At 34.4% G+C, this 18,164-nt stretch overlaps 1 protein-coding gene across 4 annotated transcripts; it reads left to right on the top strand.

Annotated features, from left to right (window-relative positions):
* Positions 1 to 663: 663 nt before the first annotated feature.
* Positions 664 to 9,540, top strand: LOC109818956 (Amino acid dehydrogenase family protein). Of its 4 annotated transcripts, none has more exons than XM_020384514.3 (6): positions 664 to 730; positions 1,062 to 1,367; positions 2,052 to 2,368; positions 6,280 to 6,516; positions 6,597 to 6,764; positions 6,850 to 7,293. In XM_020384514.3, the coding sequence occupies exons 2-6, from the start codon at positions 1,181 to 1,183 to the stop codon at positions 7,018 to 7,020; spliced, it is 1,080 nt and encodes a 359-aa protein (XP_020240103.1). In that variant the 5' UTR covers positions 664 to 730; positions 1,062 to 1,180; the 3' UTR covers positions 7,021 to 7,293. The 4 variants fall into 4 exon arrangements, with proteins under 4 accessions (XP_020240103.1, XP_082927062.1, XP_020240102.1 ...); XM_083070936.1 differs by lacking the exon at positions 664 to 730 and adding an exon at positions 9,248 to 9,540 and having other exon boundaries at positions 737 to 1,367; positions 6,850 to 7,041; XM_020384513.3 differs by lacking the exon at positions 664 to 730 and adding an exon at positions 9,234 to 9,540 and having other exon boundaries at positions 737 to 1,367; positions 6,850 to 7,041.
* Positions 9,541 to 18,164: the final 8,624 nt, after the last annotated feature.

Below are 18,164 nucleotides of genomic sequence, written 5' to 3'. Positions count from 1 at the left end.
TAATTCCAATTTTAATATATAATAAAAAATATTACAATTTTTTAATAACAAATTTAATTATCTATAATTTTTAATGCGAACTAAATATATTAAATAAATTGCACATATTTACAAATATAAAAAATTAATTATTAAAATTTTTTATATTTTTTAAATTTTATTTAAATAATAAATATAATTTTTAAAATTTAAATATAGTTATACTATTATATATATTCTTAAAAATATTAAATTTAAATAATAAAAAATTATTCAAATTCTTAATTTTTAAATTAAATAAAAATCAAATTTTAAACTTTTAAAAAAATAGAAAACAAAAAATAAAAAATAAAATATCTCAATTGAAAAATCGATTGCTGGACAATTGATTTCCCACTAGACTTTTAAAAAGAAAAAGGAGGACCAAGTACCCAAATTATTTAAATAAATAAAAATATATATATTAAAAAAGTCTAACTTTTAATTCTTAATTCTATTATTAATATTTTATATACATTAAAAACTAAAATAATTTAAAAAAATACAAATATAAAAACTAAAATCCATCTTAAATTATATATAAAGTAAAAAAAAATATAAAAAATAAGTAAAATTATAGAAAATAAAAAAAAAATTTTAACCTTAAAAAATTAAAGCACTTGACTGGATTCATTATGAAATAAATAAATAAATAAAAACTAGATTCTTGAGCACATCACGGCGGCGACCAGTCTTAAACGGCAAAAGACTGGTGTGATGCCTTCATAGCTACCTTTTTCTTATTGCTTTCCTTTTCCGTGAAATTCTTGCTTACTTCGTAACTAGTGTTGCGTGTTTCATGTTTAATTTATCCTATATCACTGAAAGGGTTCAATCTGTTCATTTTGTTTAGCAAATGGATCAAGAATGGCGTAGATTTGGTCTTTAAGCGGTTCTAGATGTTTTTCTATACAAATATTTCCTTATCTTCTTACAATCAATTTGAATCTCAGGCTTTGGCCTTTGGGTAACTTTTATTTGTCCATGGTCATCATGTATAGGTTCACAATGTAATTTGAACTTTTCTCCCTTATTTCTTTCAGTTCCACAAGTTATGTTGATTGTTAAACCTTGTATAGAGAAAGACACACAGGGAGAGCATTGATTCCACGATAAACTTGCTACAGGCAGAAATGGAACCAATTACAACTTTACAAGCATAATGGGTTTGATGGCTGTTTGGAGGACAAAAAATCTAGGCAAGAGTCTTCCACTAACAAGGTTTCTTCATGCCTTGAAAGATAATCAATCAGGCCAAATTTTAATGTCTCCACCTCTTGCATCTTTGGACCTTCCTGACATCTGGACTCCTTCTTCACGTCGGAGTATTCCAGCAATACATAAAAGCTGTAAGTAACTAACTATCTTATTCCCTTGGAATGACTATTATTTTCATTTGTTTGATTCTTAACTTTTATCATTTTAGATGTTTTGTTGCTGTTCAACTGTAGTATTTTCACTTAATTGAGCAAAAGCTGGGTTTGTTGTCATTTATAGACTCCTGTGAACAACATATTACTTCCAATTCTCTTCCAATGTTAATTGTCTTGTCATTCTCCTCTTCTTCCAAGTATTGACAGATCAAGAGTGTCTGTATGTGATTTCTTGGTTTATTCAATTTCGTGTGTTTGACAACCGTTTCTTTAATAAATGTTAATAACTAGAAGTGATCCTCTTGAGACCTTTGAAGGAAAAGAAACAAAATTAACCACATGGTGGCTAGAAGTATGGCTTTGCAAGAGTCACGTGCTTAAGAAGAATACAGTGAACTCTATTGGATTAATTTATGTATCCAAATCATATGCTAACAAACTGTTTGGCTCTTTATGTTAGCTTGTGAGTATAACTCTTGATTGATTGCAATAAAGGCTACGAGTACGAGACTAACTGTGTATCCACAGGCAATGCCATTCAAACTCTTCAGATTCTATACCTATGAATAGATGGTTTTCTTTTTCTTTTATTAGGCATTCTTAATTTCCTTCTTTACATTTCATTCCTTAGATACTGTATTGAGGTTGGTGTTTGCTCAGTTAATGAGCAGACTGCTGTAGTATTGGATGGAAAGTTGATATCCATGGAAATCAGATCAAAAATAGCGGCTAAGGTGAGACAAATGAAGAAATGCCTAGGAAAAGTTCCTGGATTAGCTGTAATTTTAGTGGGCGAACGAAGGGATTCTCAAACTTATGTTCGCAACAAGATAATGGCCTGTGAAGAAGTTGGATTCAAGTCTTTGGTGACTGAATTACCCGCTGATTGTGCAGAAACAGATGTTCAAAATGAAATCAGGAGATTTAACAGAGATCCATCCATTCATGGTATTCTTGTGCAACTTCCTCTGCCACAAGTAATTTCTGAATCTATGACTTTTTACAAATAAGTTAGATCTGCTGAGTATTTATTTGGGAAAGGGGGGTACTGTCACAATCTTTTTAAAGCTTTTTTGGAAATGGTCAACCAGTGAAGTATTTTTTGGGCAGGGACCTAGAATTATAATCGCCTTACTTTGAAAAGGAGGGTTTTACCATCTGATTGTGCAATTTATCACATGAATTGTAAAAGAAAAATTAAAAGCATAGTCTATGATCTTCTGTTTTAAAAATAACACTCACAAAAATCTCTTAGAAATTGACTGTTTTTGTCAGAATATCAGATGATGTCTCAAAATTTATTATTTTATCATAGCAGAGTTTCTTTGATAATTTCTAATGAGTTATTTTTAAACTTCATTATATTTCTTGATTCATTTTCTTATTTGATTTGTTTCGTAACTTTCTGTGATAGTTTTACACTTTTTTGTTTTGATTTGATATGTTGCACCCCCAACAAAGCAAGAATCCCTTTTCTTTCCAATTTTTTTTGTTTTCAATCAATTTTTTCCTTCTTTTCCGTATTTTATATGATTTAGCTAGCTTTCTTTTATGATTACTGTTGTAATATTATAGAGATATTTTAGGAGATATGATACAGATTTGGTGTAGTTGACATTGTTTCTATTTTATATCAGATTGAATTTGTATTTACGTGGATGGCCTCATTGGCCTGCTTTCAGGAGATTTCCTATACATTGTGTAATTAGGATCATATATTTAGATTTAGCTCCATTTTTCCTTATTTTTTGCTTCTCGTTGTGTCTATATATTCATGTATCCTTCGTACAGTATAATCAATCACCAGTATACATATTCTTTAGTCTCTTGTTCAGGTCTCAAGTATTACTTTTCTCTTCATATTTATTTAAGTTGCTTTGGTGCCACACGTTTTTTCCATTATGGGAATATAGGCTAGTGCACTCTTCAAAATCTTTAAACCCCATGAAACGAACTAGCAAGAAAACTAAAGATCCAGGCTAGCAACAAAAACCAGAAGTTTCATGGATGTTTTTTGTGATTTCTGGAGCATCAATTGTAATGAGGAAAATAAATCCATTCACCGTGATCTACTATGCAAAAGGGCAAGTAGCATCAATATTGATTCAAATCCAATTTGTGAGCACTTAGCAGTGAAGTCGTCCTGCTATAGAAAGCTTTAAGATTATAAAGTCAAAAGTCAAGTCAGCTCAATAGAAAACTGCCTTCGACATTGTAATTTTTTCATCAACACAAAGTCAGAAATACCAAGCTCTCTTCTTGTCATTGACTTCTTTGAACTGTAGACCAGCTTGTTAAGCTGAGTAATTAGTTATATTCTTCTTTTCAATGACCAGTTTTCTGATTTTAGATGGCACGCTCTGTTTTGACTACATTGGTTATCCACTACCTGTACATCATTTTCCACTCACAACACACCCTACCCTATGGTTACCCGCTGGAATAAAACAATTACATACCCAAAAATATTGACATAACTAGAAAATACCACCTAAAGAGGAAAAACACAGGTGTATCACAAGCAACTTGACATCCTCGCAAGTAAACTTGATATCCTCATGGTGTGCATCTTTGGAGACAGAATCTAATGCTATCGTGAAAAAAGGAAACATAGGAATAAGATAGATACAAATATTTTATCAATAGCATAACTAGTTGATGTGAATCAAGAAGAAGCAATAATGGACTAGGAATTTAAGTAGTTTGGGACTGAATAATTAATAAGTTCATTATCTTATTTTTAATGTAATTTTCGTTTTATTTTATTTTATTAAATAAATATGATAGGTTGCCTTGCCTTTTAGGTTGCTAAGGGGAAATAAATGCTAGTGGGAATTTATTGCTTAGTTAGTGGGCTAGTGAAGAGTCAATATTAAGTGTTAGTGGGAATTTATGTCATCTTGCCCATCTAAGCTTATAAATAGGAACCATTTGTAAAAGTTTGGGGAGAAAATGAATTATTCAGAATTTGGATATTTTTCCAATTGAGAGGATTTTCTCTCTCTAGGTTCTTAGGAACTACTTTTGATTCTTATCCTTGAATTTCCTAATTCAAAGTGGCGAATCTTCCTCAACTTATCAATCTTTAGGGATTGTGGCGTTGTTCTTCCATTTCTTACCTCAATCCATATTTTTTTCTTTTAATTTCTTAATTATGAGCTTTCCAACCTAGATAGATCCGTAAAACGAATCCATCCCTCTGGGTTCATATCATTTGGTATCAGAGCTTCGGCTCTGGGTTTGGAATGGAAATGGAAATTTACTATACAAGATGTTTGGTTGACGACTCTCTATTCTTGGTTGCAGTAGATGAATTTAATTTCAGAAATGTCGTGAGCAGCAGGGCGGTTGAGAAATTATGTCTGCCCACTACAAATGGACAAGCAATGATTAAATTCTCTATTGGAACATATGAAGATGAAGTTCTTTGTGATATTGCCCCCATGGAGACATGCCATATGTTATTAGGGAGGCCATGGTTGTATAATAAAATTATAAATCCTGAACGACCTTCTATTTCTTTTGTGCATGGTGGACGAAGGATTAAGTTGATATGTCTATCATCCGACGATGTACATGAGGATCAACTGAAATTGAAAATAAAGATAGAAAAAGAAAGAGAAGAGAAGAGGAGAGTAGAAGATGAGATACATAGAGAGGAAGATGACAACTCTAACGTTACATTTTCTTCTTTTGATGTGTCAAATTTACAGGAACAAGAGGACAAGTTTTCTTGTTTGAAGAAGCATGTAAACATCATTCCTAATGCACCTTTATACATTCAGTCCACCTTTCAAAATAAAATTCAAGAGACCTTGCACCTGGAAAATGGAGTTGATTTGTTGTTTGAAGTTACTATTTTCCAAAGCTGCCACTTGAATGGGATTCAATTCCTATTCATTGAGTACGTTTGTGGTTATGAGTTTGAAGAGGTTTTATTTGTTTCATTGATGATTAATAACTTACCAACAGGTGAAGCTAGAGATGGATACAAGCGAGATGTCTTCGACCCAGGAGGAAGCATTTACGTTTCGGCAGTAGTTAGTGAATTAAATAAATTAGGAAATAAATAAAGTCTAAAGATTCGGGACGAATCTTCTCAAAGAAGGAGGGTATGATGTGAATCAAGAAGAAGCAATAATGGACTAGGAATTTAAGTAGTTTGGGACTGAATAATTAATAAGTTCATTATCTTATTTTTAATGTAATTTTCGTTTTATTTTATTTTATTAAATAAATATGATAGGTTGCCTTGCCTTTTAGGTTGCTAAGGGGAAATAAATGCTAGTGGGAATTTATTGCTTAGTTAGTGGGCTAGTGAAGAGTCAATATTAAGTGTTAGTGGGAATTTATGTCATCTTGCCCATCTAAGCTTATAAATAGGAACCATTTGTAAAAGTTTGGGGAGAAAATGAATTATTCAGAATTTGGATATTTTTCCAATTGAGAGGATTTTCTCTCTCTAGGTTCTTAGGAACTACTTTTGATTCTTATCCTTGAATTTCCTAATTCAAAGTGGCGAATCTTCCTCAACTTATCAATCTTTAAGGATTGTGGCGTTGTTCTTCCATTTCTTACCTCAATCCATATTTTTTTCTTTTAATTTCTTAATTATGAGCTTTCCAACCTAGATAGATCCGTAAAACGAATCCATCCCTCTGGGTTCATATCACTAGTTGGTGTAAACAAAGTTCATGCTATTGATAGCAAATTTGTTGTTTCGAGGAGTCGTTCGCAGATGAAATATATTCTTTTGTTGTCGTTTTAACTAGCTGTTTACATGGAAGCTGTGTACAGTCATAGAAAACAATTAAAACAATTGAAGATTAGCTCTCGTTCAAATTAGCTGTTTTAGTGTAATTGACTTGTTGTAAAATGTTTGGGACAGCATCTAGATGAGGAAAAAGTTTTGGATTGTGTATCTCTGGAGAAAGATGTGGATGGTTTTCATCCCCTCAATATGGGGAATCTTGCCATAAGAGGAAGGGAGCCACTGTTTACTCCTTGTACTCCAAAGGGCTGTATTGAGTTATTGATTAGATCAGGAGTCAAGATCATGGGGAAGAAAGCCGTAGTGATTGGAAGAAGTAATGTCGTTGGTTTGCCAACATCCTTGTTATTGCAGGTAAAACATGCATTTCAATTAAAAGCATCAACACTTTCATGAATATGGAATATAGTTTTACATGTTGGCACGGCATGCAGAGACACCATGCAACAGTCACTGTCGTACATGCCTTCACAGAAAACCCTGAACAGATCACCTCAGATGCTGATATTGTAGTTTCAGCTGCTGGAGTGCCTAATTTGGTCCGTGGAAACTGGATAAAACCCGGTGCAACTGTTATTGACGTTGGTACAACTCCAGTTGAGGTAAGTTGCAGATTGCAAGCGTTTCATAATTTGCTCAATGCTTGCTCCAAATTGACTAACCAAGTACAAGAATAAAATGTTGCAGGATCCTGGCTTTCAGGATGGTTATCGTCTCGTGGGTGACGTATGCTTTGAAGAGGCTATGAATGTGTCATCCGTTATAACTCCTGTGCCTGGCGGGGTTGGGCCCATGACCGTTGCTATGCTACTATGTAACACACTAGATTCTGCAAAACGCATGCTCAGTTTTGCTTGACCGTACTTCCTTTCGTTTAAGGTATTTTCAGCATGCATCGAGTTTTAAAACAGGAAAAAAATTTAACAATTTTTGAAATGCATATTATGGCTGATAGACTAGCATCTTCCCTGTGACTTTTATTTTGAACCTCGGATCATATTATTGCAAGAAACTGTTTTTTCGTTGGGACCATAGGGATTTCTTTCTGCCAAAATGTATTAAATTGGGATATATCAATTCCTTTCATAGACCTTTAAATTAAATAAAAAAGTTGAGTTATTATTTCACCTATATTAACGTCTTTTTCCAGCTTTATATTGATGAAGGCTGTTGTTATACACATGTACGTGTTGTTCTTATCCAGAAATCGAAGTAGAATTCAATTTCTAGAAAAGACAACTTACAAAATCCAAGCAACTAAGACTTTTATCTGTGGAACCAGTAAATCCAATGTTCTAATGGATAACGATGGCAAAACATATCCAAACCTAAGGGTACTCACAAAACTCCATTAATTGAGAGGGTAAAAACTTGCATAATAGAGATGGCGAGCTGGAAACTTACCCACAAAATTTAATGGAAATTGGGGCAAGTATGCGTAGTATTATACCTACTCTACTACCTGACACCTTTGGTTGTATATAATAAATTAAATAAAAATATTTTATATTACAATATAAAATTTTAACTTAAAATTTTATATTTTACTTGCTAGTTCAATGGATGAATTAGATCTCTTCAAAAGTTATATTTTAATGTTAGTAAATGTAAGCGTTTTTGTAAAGTATAAGAGACTGTTATAAGATAATAACAGATTATTGAATAACGTATCATATGAAGGCATGTGCATGTCGAGCCTTCCAAACTAAGCATATTGTTTGTCACAAACAAATGCATTAATTGCATTATTTATTATGTCTGATATCATCAATTTTTAACATATATCTTAGCAGATCAAAAGAATAAAAGTTTTTTTAGTACTTGAAATGAATGGAAAAGAACGAGGTTTCCTTTTTGTTTTAGAAAGAACAAGAAAATTCCTTAAAGTATCTAAAGTTAGTCAAAAGTCATTTTTGGACTTATGCATGTTACAACTCATTACCTTTTGTACCCATAAGTTGATAAGTAGCATCATGATTAGATAATATATGACAATTTGGTGAAATGTAATAAATGCACTAACGAACACATCTTCACATAAGGAAGCAAGCCTACAAAGGAAAACTGAAGGATTTGAGACGATCATCTTCCAATGTTGCATACATAAGAGGCATGGACAAGCTTAGAGAAAAAAAAAAGAATAATCTCATTTTCTATTCATTTTTTCTATATTCAAAATGTTTATCACATCTTTATACGTATGTAAAACGATACTTTTTTATTTTATCTAACTTAAACTTTGTGTTTTAGCTTGAAGCCTTAAAAAAATACTTAGTGTGGAAACCTAGAGTAGTTTTGTTATTCAAATAATACTTGAGTAGTTTGCTTGAAGAGATAAATCAAAGAACACTAAGGTTGAGCAAGTAGCGACTTGTGTAAAAAATACTTGTATTTTTTTGAAAGGTAGTGGAATTTGTAGTGGAACTTGATTAGTTGATTAACAACTAAATGTAATCTCGGTGATTGAGACAAACTAATTTAAAATTGTATTATGTTCTTTGATTTGTTTCATTTGCACACTTCAATTCACATGGTGGAGTAAAGAGACACACAAAAAGGGGGGGGGGGGGGTGAGGGGGTTTAATAGAATCGATAAAAAGTTCAACGCTTTTGAAACAATGAAGTAGTATCAAAGATTTTACGAGTACAAACGAAGAGTCAAGGCAAAAGAACATAAGATACTTTTATATCGGTTTGCCTAAACCAACAAGATACGAGTATTCTTTCAAAAGTCACTTCTAGTTCAACCTAAGAATTCTTTGACTTTCCTCTTCAAGCAACTACCCAATGTTCTTTGAACAATGAAGTCTCTCCAAATTTCAATAGTCAAGTATTCCTTAACAACAAAGTCTCTCCTCACTCCAATAACCAAGTATTTTTTACAACAAACTTCTTTAGGCTTTAAGTAACAATACAAAGTTAAAACTGGGAAATCACTTGTTGTTTTGTCTTATTGTTAAGATGTGATAGAACCAATTAAGTACAAAGCTTTTTACAAAGAGAATGACGATAAAATTTTAACAATAATTTTTCTCATTGTTTTTTCTAAATCTTCAAACTTATTTATATAGGTGCTTGATGACAGAGTGCCTATCATTAAACCTATCACAAGGACAATGTCAAGGAGGATACAAGAAGAGTGGACTCATGATGAAGATAAAAGGCCTAAGCTATTATTGGACTATAAGCTTATCTCCTAGCCTTTTCTCTTTTATTATAATTTCTACCTTGTATATATTTTCCTTATTTTTGGACCTTTAATTTTGGTCATATAGTGTAGGTATTTTTGTTCTTATATTGTTTTTAATTTGAGGGTGTAAATAGTAGTTTCTGAGGGATGCAACTAAAAAAGATCCATTAATGGCTATTCGACATGGATGGGTTGGTTTGCTCATTTTTGGCTCATGACTTGGACGTCCACTTGCTTGTGCAAGTGGCTTGGATGTCCGAGACATGTGGGGACCACTTGACCCCTTGTCCATCCAAGTAGGTCAATAGGCCACATGGCCTTGTCTAGTCACACCAAGTTTGAGTTCAAGTTAAGCTAACCTAGGTTATTTTTAACCTAGGTTAGCTTAGCTTACTCTACAATTTATTAACCCCTATATATACTTATTTCATCTTGTATTCATGTCACTTTTGAGATTTCTATGAGAAGCTTAGTGCATTTTCTCTCCTCCAAAAGTCTATAGTTATTTTCATAGGAGAAATTTCTCCTTAAGTTCTTTTATTAAGGAATTCTCCTTGTGGCAAGAACCTTCTTGTTTATCTTTCTACAAGGAAGTGGCACGCCATTCCTCTCCTCCACCATTTTTTAGTTGTTTAAAGCTTCAAGAATCCATGGAAGAAGATTGGGAGCACTACTAAAAGTTATTTGGAGTGAAACATTATGGAAAAAAGATAGTCACTTGAATGGGTGGGTTGAATAGTGAATATCAAAAACTCACTTTTTGTAAGAGAGTAAAGAAGTATCTACAACAGGCAAAGTGTTGGAAGAGTAATCAAAAGAATAGTGAAAAATTATACTAATTCATCTCAAACACAAAAACTACGTCCAGTTCCCAATCCAACCAGATTGAGTTCCATTAACTTTCTCAAATCTACAAGTATTCTTTCCCAAATTGTTTCTTGCTTAGCAATAAGTGTTCTTTGAGTGACCTCTTTAATCTATTACCCAAGTATTCTTTCACCAACAAGCCTCTCCAGACTTAACCTAAGTATTCTTTTAACAATAAGCTTCTCCATGCTCTACTTATGTATTCTTTTATCAATAAACCTCTTTAGGCTCAACCTTATAACAATAGTTATAAAGGTTACTCAAATGTTGTGTTCATCTCACTTTAATGTTATACAACCGATTACAGAGCAATGAATGTATACAAGAAAGAATGGATTTTTCAAAAAATGTTTTTGTACAAATGAATCTATACATGCTTATTATTTATGCTTTCGTGTGCTTTGTATCTATATATGTTTGTTCTTTATGCTTTCTGTACAAATATATTTTTTTGTCTTCATCATCTTCCTTTATGGTGGCAAGTAATTGTTTGACACATTTAATGCGAGCATTAAATGCATTTTACCAAATAGTACCTCTTATATTATTAAGGAGACTATTTATCAACTTTTCATACCAAACAGAGCTTGTAGAAGCAATGATAGTGCAAAGCAACTATAATAATGACTTTATCTATTTTTATCTATGATTTTAGGGATTTGGCTCTGAAGGAAAGCATGGTTCTACTCTTTAACAATTTTGTGAGTTTTGAGATGATTTTTTTATTTGATCTATTAAGGAATGAAATATTCAAAGTGAACTTTATCATTAGTCTCAACAAATGATAAATAGGTAACGTATATGAAACAGACTATATGTTTTATCATATTAACAATTGTATTACAAATTATCTGTGTCTATTAGATGGGCCATCGACCTCTCATTCCTATATCTATTACAAATGATTTGAGAGGTCGCTGAACGTTCTACTTCCTATATCTATTAGAGTAGAGTTAGCCCGTCTTTGCGATAGGTGATTTGGAAAGCGATGAGCCCATCTTAAAGGGATGGGTCACTCTCCTTTAAAGGTGTCCCTGTTGCACTATAAGGATGGCATATGATTAACTAGCGTTGGAGAGAGAGTTTGATGGAATAACACTAAGGCCAAGAAGACCAAGAGGTGATATATTGAAGGAGGCAAGAGGAATGGGTTAGTATTGAAAAACCATAGGAGGAGTAAGCCTACTTTTGGGCCTTAGCTCCTAAGTTTTTATAGCATTTATTTTTATTCCTATTTTTTGCCCTTGTCTTTAATTTCCTATTTTACCCTTGTATTTTAGGGTATCTTAGTCATAGGATTTATTTTCTTTTGTATTTCCCATTTTACCCTTGTATTATGGGGTACTTTAGATCATAGGTTTTTAATTTTGGGCTAAGGTATTTAATTAGGGAGCTAGACATATTTTTGGTGGTGTTTGGACCTATTTTTGGACTTAGAAAGGCATAGGCCCAAGTGGAGGGCAAAGGTTGCATGGTCTTATCATGCACCTACATGTAGCCTAACTAAACCCAAAGATTCCATCCTTGGCTACCAAGTTGCATCTAGGGTTAATTTGGGTTTCATTTGGTATGCATTTGGCACCCTAAATGCAACCCTAGATGCCTCCCACTCCTATAAATACCCTAGGCACCACACCTTGTAAATACTTTGGAATATATGAATTTGAGTGAGCATTTTTGCCTCAAATCCTCTCCTTAGTCACTAGGTCAATTCGGCCTACCTCTCTTATCTCCTCCTTAGAGTGAGTTTAGGGATACCTTGAATGGCCTTCACCTCCACTTAGTGAAGAGAGCCAACTAGAACACCCAAAACACCATCCTCCTTCATTTCTCATATTCGCCCAAGCCATCACCATCTATGCCCACCTTCCTTTTTGCCTCACCCTTGAAGGACATCCACCCCCTAAGGTCACTATCTTGGCCTTGGCAAGGAGCTCCTCTTCACCATTGACGTTTGTTCATCCCCTTGGTGGAAGGAGTCCATCATTTGGTATCTAGAGCCTTGGTTCTTCAAGGGTAACTTTTCCATCTTTGGTATTTTCGGTCATGTCATTTGTGTCTCCTTGAATGTCTAAATTTTTGTGCGTGATTGAGTCATCATCTTGCCATATGTCATGATTCTTATTCCTCCTTTTCATGTATTGATTCATGCCTCATCATTCTTGTGAATCATCTTGGTGCTTTAGGCTTCCTTGCTAGGGTTCCTACCATTTTTTCTTTAAAATTGAGTTGCTGGAAATTTTTGGGTTGCATGATATAATGATGCTTTTCATTTTATAATCCATATGGTTTTGTCATAAGCTTGTTTCCTTTGAACTACCTTGAAAGAAATTCCAAGTTTTTATGTTTAGCCTTTGAAATGAACAAAAAATGACATGCATTCCACTTGTTTGATAAAATGGTCGTGAGTCCTTGATGTGCTTTAGAGAGTCAATCATGCATGCTAATTAGTTCTAGCATGTTCTACATTCCTAAAATATCATGTGTGATTAATTTCTTTACACATACTTGCTTTAAAATTTTTGGCCACTTTGTGTATTCCTTGGTGCACTTAACATGCCTATGTATTGTTTGATGTTTTGAGTATGAAAATGCCTTTTATGTGCAAATTCTTGTTGCTGGACATTGCACATTAAAAACCTTAAGAATACACTCAAAACTTGTCTCTTTAAGCCATTGTAAGTTGCTAAAAAGATACTCCAAGGACTTACTCATCAAACTAACAAACACAAGTGTAAAACCCAAGCAAAGGAGAACTATAAAAATTCAAAAAAAAAAGGAGTATTGGCTAGACTTTTGGACCTCAAAACCATGACCTAGTCAAGTGTCAAAAGAAACAAAAGAAACAAAATCAAAAGAATCAAAGACAAAAGAAAAAGGGAACCTTTGCTAGACTTGTGGGGTTTGGACCCAAAATTTTCATACCTTGGCACTTGGAGTTAATCTTGGACCATTGGACAATGCTTATTTACCTTATGAGACATTTAATCAAACACCTTGAGTGCATTATTTTCTTTTAAGCCTACTTGTTGAATTCTATTCTAGTGTCATTCTAGGACTTACTCTTTTGTGTGCTTGCCTTTTGTTAATGTGCCTTAATTTTAGTTTTTGAGTCTTTCTTTCTACTCTTAAGTTTGTCTCAACAAATCCACTTGAGTTTAGCCTTTTTAATTGTGCCTTTTTAGTTTTCTTCCTTGGCCTCTTGTACTCTTGGGTTGTGTTTTCTTCTTGACCTAGGTGAGGAAAGCTTCTAAACACCACACACTTTCTTGGTGGATTGAGTGGAGGGGCTGTCCGATTTAAGTTCAAGGAACTTTGGAGGATCACACCAAATAAAAGAGTGCAAACACCATTGAAAGGATAACCTTGGGTGTTCATTGTGAAGGGGTGGAGATTTGAAGACTTGGAGATTCAACAATTTCTTTTTCTTACTTGTTTCTTTCTTGTTTTATTTTTAGCCTTCTTGTATTTGGCCTTTGCTTTCTCCCATTTTGGGTTGTAATTGGCCATTTTAAACCTCTTCATTTTTTGGTAGTAATTTCGTGTAGTTTGAAGGTGATTTGAAAACCTTCACCTAGGAATCCGACTAGCATATGTTTTAAGTGCTTTCCTTTGCATGCTTTTGTAGTATAATTTCCTAGGTCTTTACTTTGTCTATTTGTTTCGTATAGAAGGCTTCAATTTGCTTACTAGGGGGCCGTGCACACACACACTTAACTTTTGTGCAAAAATTGTTTTGTAAGAAAAGTATAAGGAGACTTAGTGATTTTTACTTGAAAAGGCTTGGTTTTTAAGTGATTCCTTGTAGTCCACCTCCCTTGATAGTTCAATTTGTACACTTAGGCCTTCTAATACTATTCTTGCACCTTCAAAACTATTTGTGAAAACCTTTTATCACTCACTCTTTGATGGAGGACCATCCTTGAAGACACATGTGGGCCCCATCACTAGGTCCATGGCTAGGAGGGTCGAAGAGGAGGAGGGTGTTCACACACCTAGGGATACTCTCCTCATGATCATAGAGTATTAGTACCCTCCTAAGCCTCATTAGTATAGGGTTTATTTTATTTGCCAATTTTACCCTTGTATTTTGGGGTATTTTAGTCATAGGATTTATTTTCTTTGTATTTCCTATTTTACCCTTGTATTATGGGGTGCTTTAGATGATTAGGGTTTTTAATTTGGGCTAGGGTATTACATAGGAGGTGACGCCTAGTTTGGTGAGTTTGGACCTATTTTTGGTGATTAGAAAGGCTTAGGCCCAATGGAGGGCAAAGGTTGCATGGACTTATCATGCACCTAGAAATAGCCAATCTAATCCCATAGATTCCAAACTTGGCCACCAAGTTGCATCTAGGGTTAATTTGGCATTGCATTTGGAGTGCATTTGCCTTGGCATTTTCGGCCATGCACACCCTAAATGCAACCCTAAATGCAACTTCTCCTATAAATACCCCACCCCCACCACTTGTAAATACTTTGGATATATATGAATTTGAGTGAGCATTCTTATGCCTCAAGTCCCTATCCTTAGTCCCTAGCTAAATTCGGCTAGCCTACCTTCATTCTCCACCCTTGGAGAGTGAGACCTAGAGTGGCCTCCACTTACCTTGGAGTGAGCCAACCTAAATCACCAAACACCATCCCCAAAAGCTTACGCCCAACACCTCCCTTTTTCGGCCATCTTCATTCTTCCCACCATAAAGTCTCCATTTTGTCTTCCTTGTTGAACCTAGATCAAGGGCAAGGCTTCCTCTCCTTCATCTCTACGTCATTTCATGGAGAAGGAACCCATCAAGTGGTATCAAGAGCCAAGGTTCTTCAAGGGTAACATCTAGTACTTTTGTGTCTTCTTTGAGTCTTCTCTTTGTTATTTTTTGCTTTCGGTCATTTTCTTCCTCCTTGCTTTCTTTGTGTGGCCGAATAGCTTTAGGGTTCACACCTTGTCCTTGTGAGCCTTCCTTGCCATTTTAGGTTTCCATGTTTTTTTTAGGGTTGCCATGTTTTTCATTTTTCTTGAGTCTCATATGAAAATGCCATAAACATGCTTTTTGATTTTTGAATCCACCTAAGTTTTGTCATTATTGTTTCCTATATTTTGTCTACATAAATTCCATGTATGTGCCAAACACTTTGCATGAAACACATGAACAAAATATATGCCATATTGCATGATAGTGAGCGTGACATTTAGAAGCTTTTTAGAGGTCATTCATGCATGCTAAATAGTCCTAGCATGTTCCTTGTAATTTTTGAGTTTCCATGTGTGAAATGATTCCTTGCACATACATATAATTTGCTGCCCACTTTTTTCCTTGCATTCCACTTGTTTTGGTTAATTTTGTATGCTTAAAGGAACCCTAAAAGAATCTAAGAGGTGGCTGAAAAAAAAAAGATTGTGCAAACAACTTGTACTAACTAGTACAAAACCATTTCCACTAAAAGATTCCTTAAGGTCCCTCTAAGAAACCGCCACTTGTCATCACTTCTTCTCCTAAATTTTAACCTAATTTTTGACCATCCACAAGTGCAAAACCTAAGCAACATATGGGCTTAATTTAACAAAAAAAATTCGGACCCAAGACATATTAAAAAAAGAATTGCCGTGAAAAGAAAGAAAAAGAATAGAACAAAAAAAATTCTTGGACCAAAAAGGACTTGTTGCTAGACTTGTGGACTTGAACAATTACCTATGCATTTGGGAGTTGGACTTATGACATTTTGACCTTATTTTGGGACTTTTCCTTTGGCTGGACCGAAACCATAAAGGACTTAATCAAGTGGACTAAACACTCACCTAATTCTAGTGCCTTTCTAGGATTATTCTTTGTGTGCTTCCTTTCTTTGATTGAGTCTTAATTTTTTTTGCTTGTCTTTCTTGGCCTCTTTTGTTTTGTCATCTTAAATTCTCTTTGAGTTTAGCCTTTCTTAATTGTGCTTTTCAGTTTTTATTTCTTGGACTCTTGCTTTGGGTTGGTTTTAATTTCATTGTAGGTTAAAACCCACTCTAGTCAATTTTCACACCTTTGGTGGATTTGAGTGGAGGGGTGAACCGAATCCAAGCCTAGCCTTTGGAGGGACTTACACCACACATAAAGGAGTGAACAAACACTTGGAGAGGTCTTGATATGATTCCAGAGGGATGGATTCGTTTTACGGATCTATCTAGGTTTGAAACCTCATAATTAATAAATTAAAATAAAAAAATATGGATTGAAATTAGATGCTAGAAATGGAGGGAAGGAAACGGTAAAGGAATGGAGGAAGAATCACTCTTCCAAGGAAGGCTTCACACAAAGAATTGTGGATGATCCTTTGATATGCCCAAATTCTTGAATCACTCAAGAACAATTGGAGAATCACTCTCAGTTAATAAAACTCAAATTCTGATCTGTTTTTTATTCATCCCAATGGGCAGCTTATATAGCTTACAACCAACACCTTTCACTTACATTAGTGGGCAATTAATGGACTCCACTAAGCCTATCAATTATGACCACTAATGACAAAACATTAAAAAAAATCACTTTAGGGGGCAATTGTTGAACTCCACTAAGCCTAACAATTATGACCACTAATGACAAAACATTAAAAACACATGCTAAATTCGTGCACCCTTTGGTATGCCTCATGGCTGATTCATCCCAAAGGTTTTGGACCTTATTTAACTAAAAACAACTTGCCTAATAACTAGCCCAATAAGTGGTGCAGCCCAAACAAGAGTTGGCAGCCACTTTAACAAGAGTTTTAGGCCTTTATTTACTAATTACAAGTACTAAAAACACCCACTAAGAAAACCCTAGTCATTGGTCCTCCAAGTCCTTTGAGTGCTCCCATCAGATTCACATCATACCCTCCTTCTTTGAGGAGATTCGTCCCGAATCTTAAAACTTTATTTATTTCCTAATTTATTTAATTCAGTAACTACTGTCGAAACACAAATGCTTCCTCCTGGGTCGAAGACATCTCGCTTGTATCCATCTCTAGCTTCACCTGTTGGTAAGTTATTAATCATCAACGAAACAAATAAAACCTCTTCAAACTCATAACCACAAACATACTGAATGAATAGGAATTGAATCCCATTCAAGTGGCAGCTTTGGAAAATAGTAACTTCAAACAATAAATCAACTTCATCTTCCAGGTCCAAGGTCTCTTGAATTTTATTTTGAGAGGTGGGCAGAATGTATAAAGGTGCATTAGGAATGATGTTGACATGCTTCTTCAAACAAGAAAACTTGTGTTCCTGTTCCTGTATATTTGACACATCAAAAGAAGAAAATGTAACGTTAGAGTTGTCATATTCCTCTCTATGTATCTCATCTTCTTCTCTCATTTTCTCTTCTCTTTCTTTTGCTATCTTTATTTTCAATTTCAGTTGATCCTCATGTACAGCGTCGGATGATAGACATATCAACTTAATCCTTCGTCCACCATGCACAAAAGAAATAGAAGGTCGTTCAGGATTTATAATTTTATTGTACAACCATGGCCTCCCTAATAACATATGGCATGTCTCCATGGGGCCAATATCACAAAGAACTTCATCTTCATATTTTCCAATAGAGAATTTAATCATTGCTTGTCCATTTGTAGTGAGCAGACATAATTTCTCAACCGCCCTGCTGCTCACAACATTTTTGAAATTGAATTCATCTACTGCGACCAAAAACAGAGAGTCGTCAACCAAACATCTTGTATAGTAAATTTCCATTTCCATTCAAACCCAGAGCCGAAGCTCTGATACCAAATGATATGAATCCAGAGGGATGGATTCGTTTTACGGATCTATCTAGGTTTGAAACCTCATAATTAATAAATTAAAATAAAAAAATATGGATTGAAATTAGATGCTAGAAATGGAGGGAAGGAAACGGTAAAGGAATGGAGGAAGAATCACTCTTCCAAGGAAGGCTTCACACAAAGAATTGTGGATGATCCTTTG

The sequence above is a fragment of the Cajanus cajan genome, chromosome 3 (genome assembly GCF_000230855.2).
Source record: "Cajanus cajan strain Asha chromosome 3, NIPB_CcT2T_4, whole genome shotgun sequence".
Lineage (NCBI taxonomy): Eukaryota > Viridiplantae > Streptophyta > Magnoliopsida > Fabales > Fabaceae > Cajanus > Cajanus cajan.
Note: the sequence above shows the minus strand (reverse complement) of the source record. Positions and strands in the feature narration are given on the sequence as shown.

Bases quoted from the DNA above. Each gene is read 5' to 3' on its own strand.
- LOC109818956 (XM_083070936.1), top strand. From the start codon at position 1,181: ATGGGTTTGATGGCTGTTTGGAGGACAAAAAATCTAGGCAAGAGTCTT. The intron at 2,369-6,279 runs GTAATTTCTGAA...TGTTTGGGACAG, and splicing joins TGCAACTTCCTCTGCCACAA to CATCTAGATGAGGAAAAAGT. The intron at 6,517-6,596 runs GTAAAACATGCA...CACGGCATGCAG, and splicing joins CAACATCCTTGTTATTGCAG to AGACACCATGCAACAGTCAC.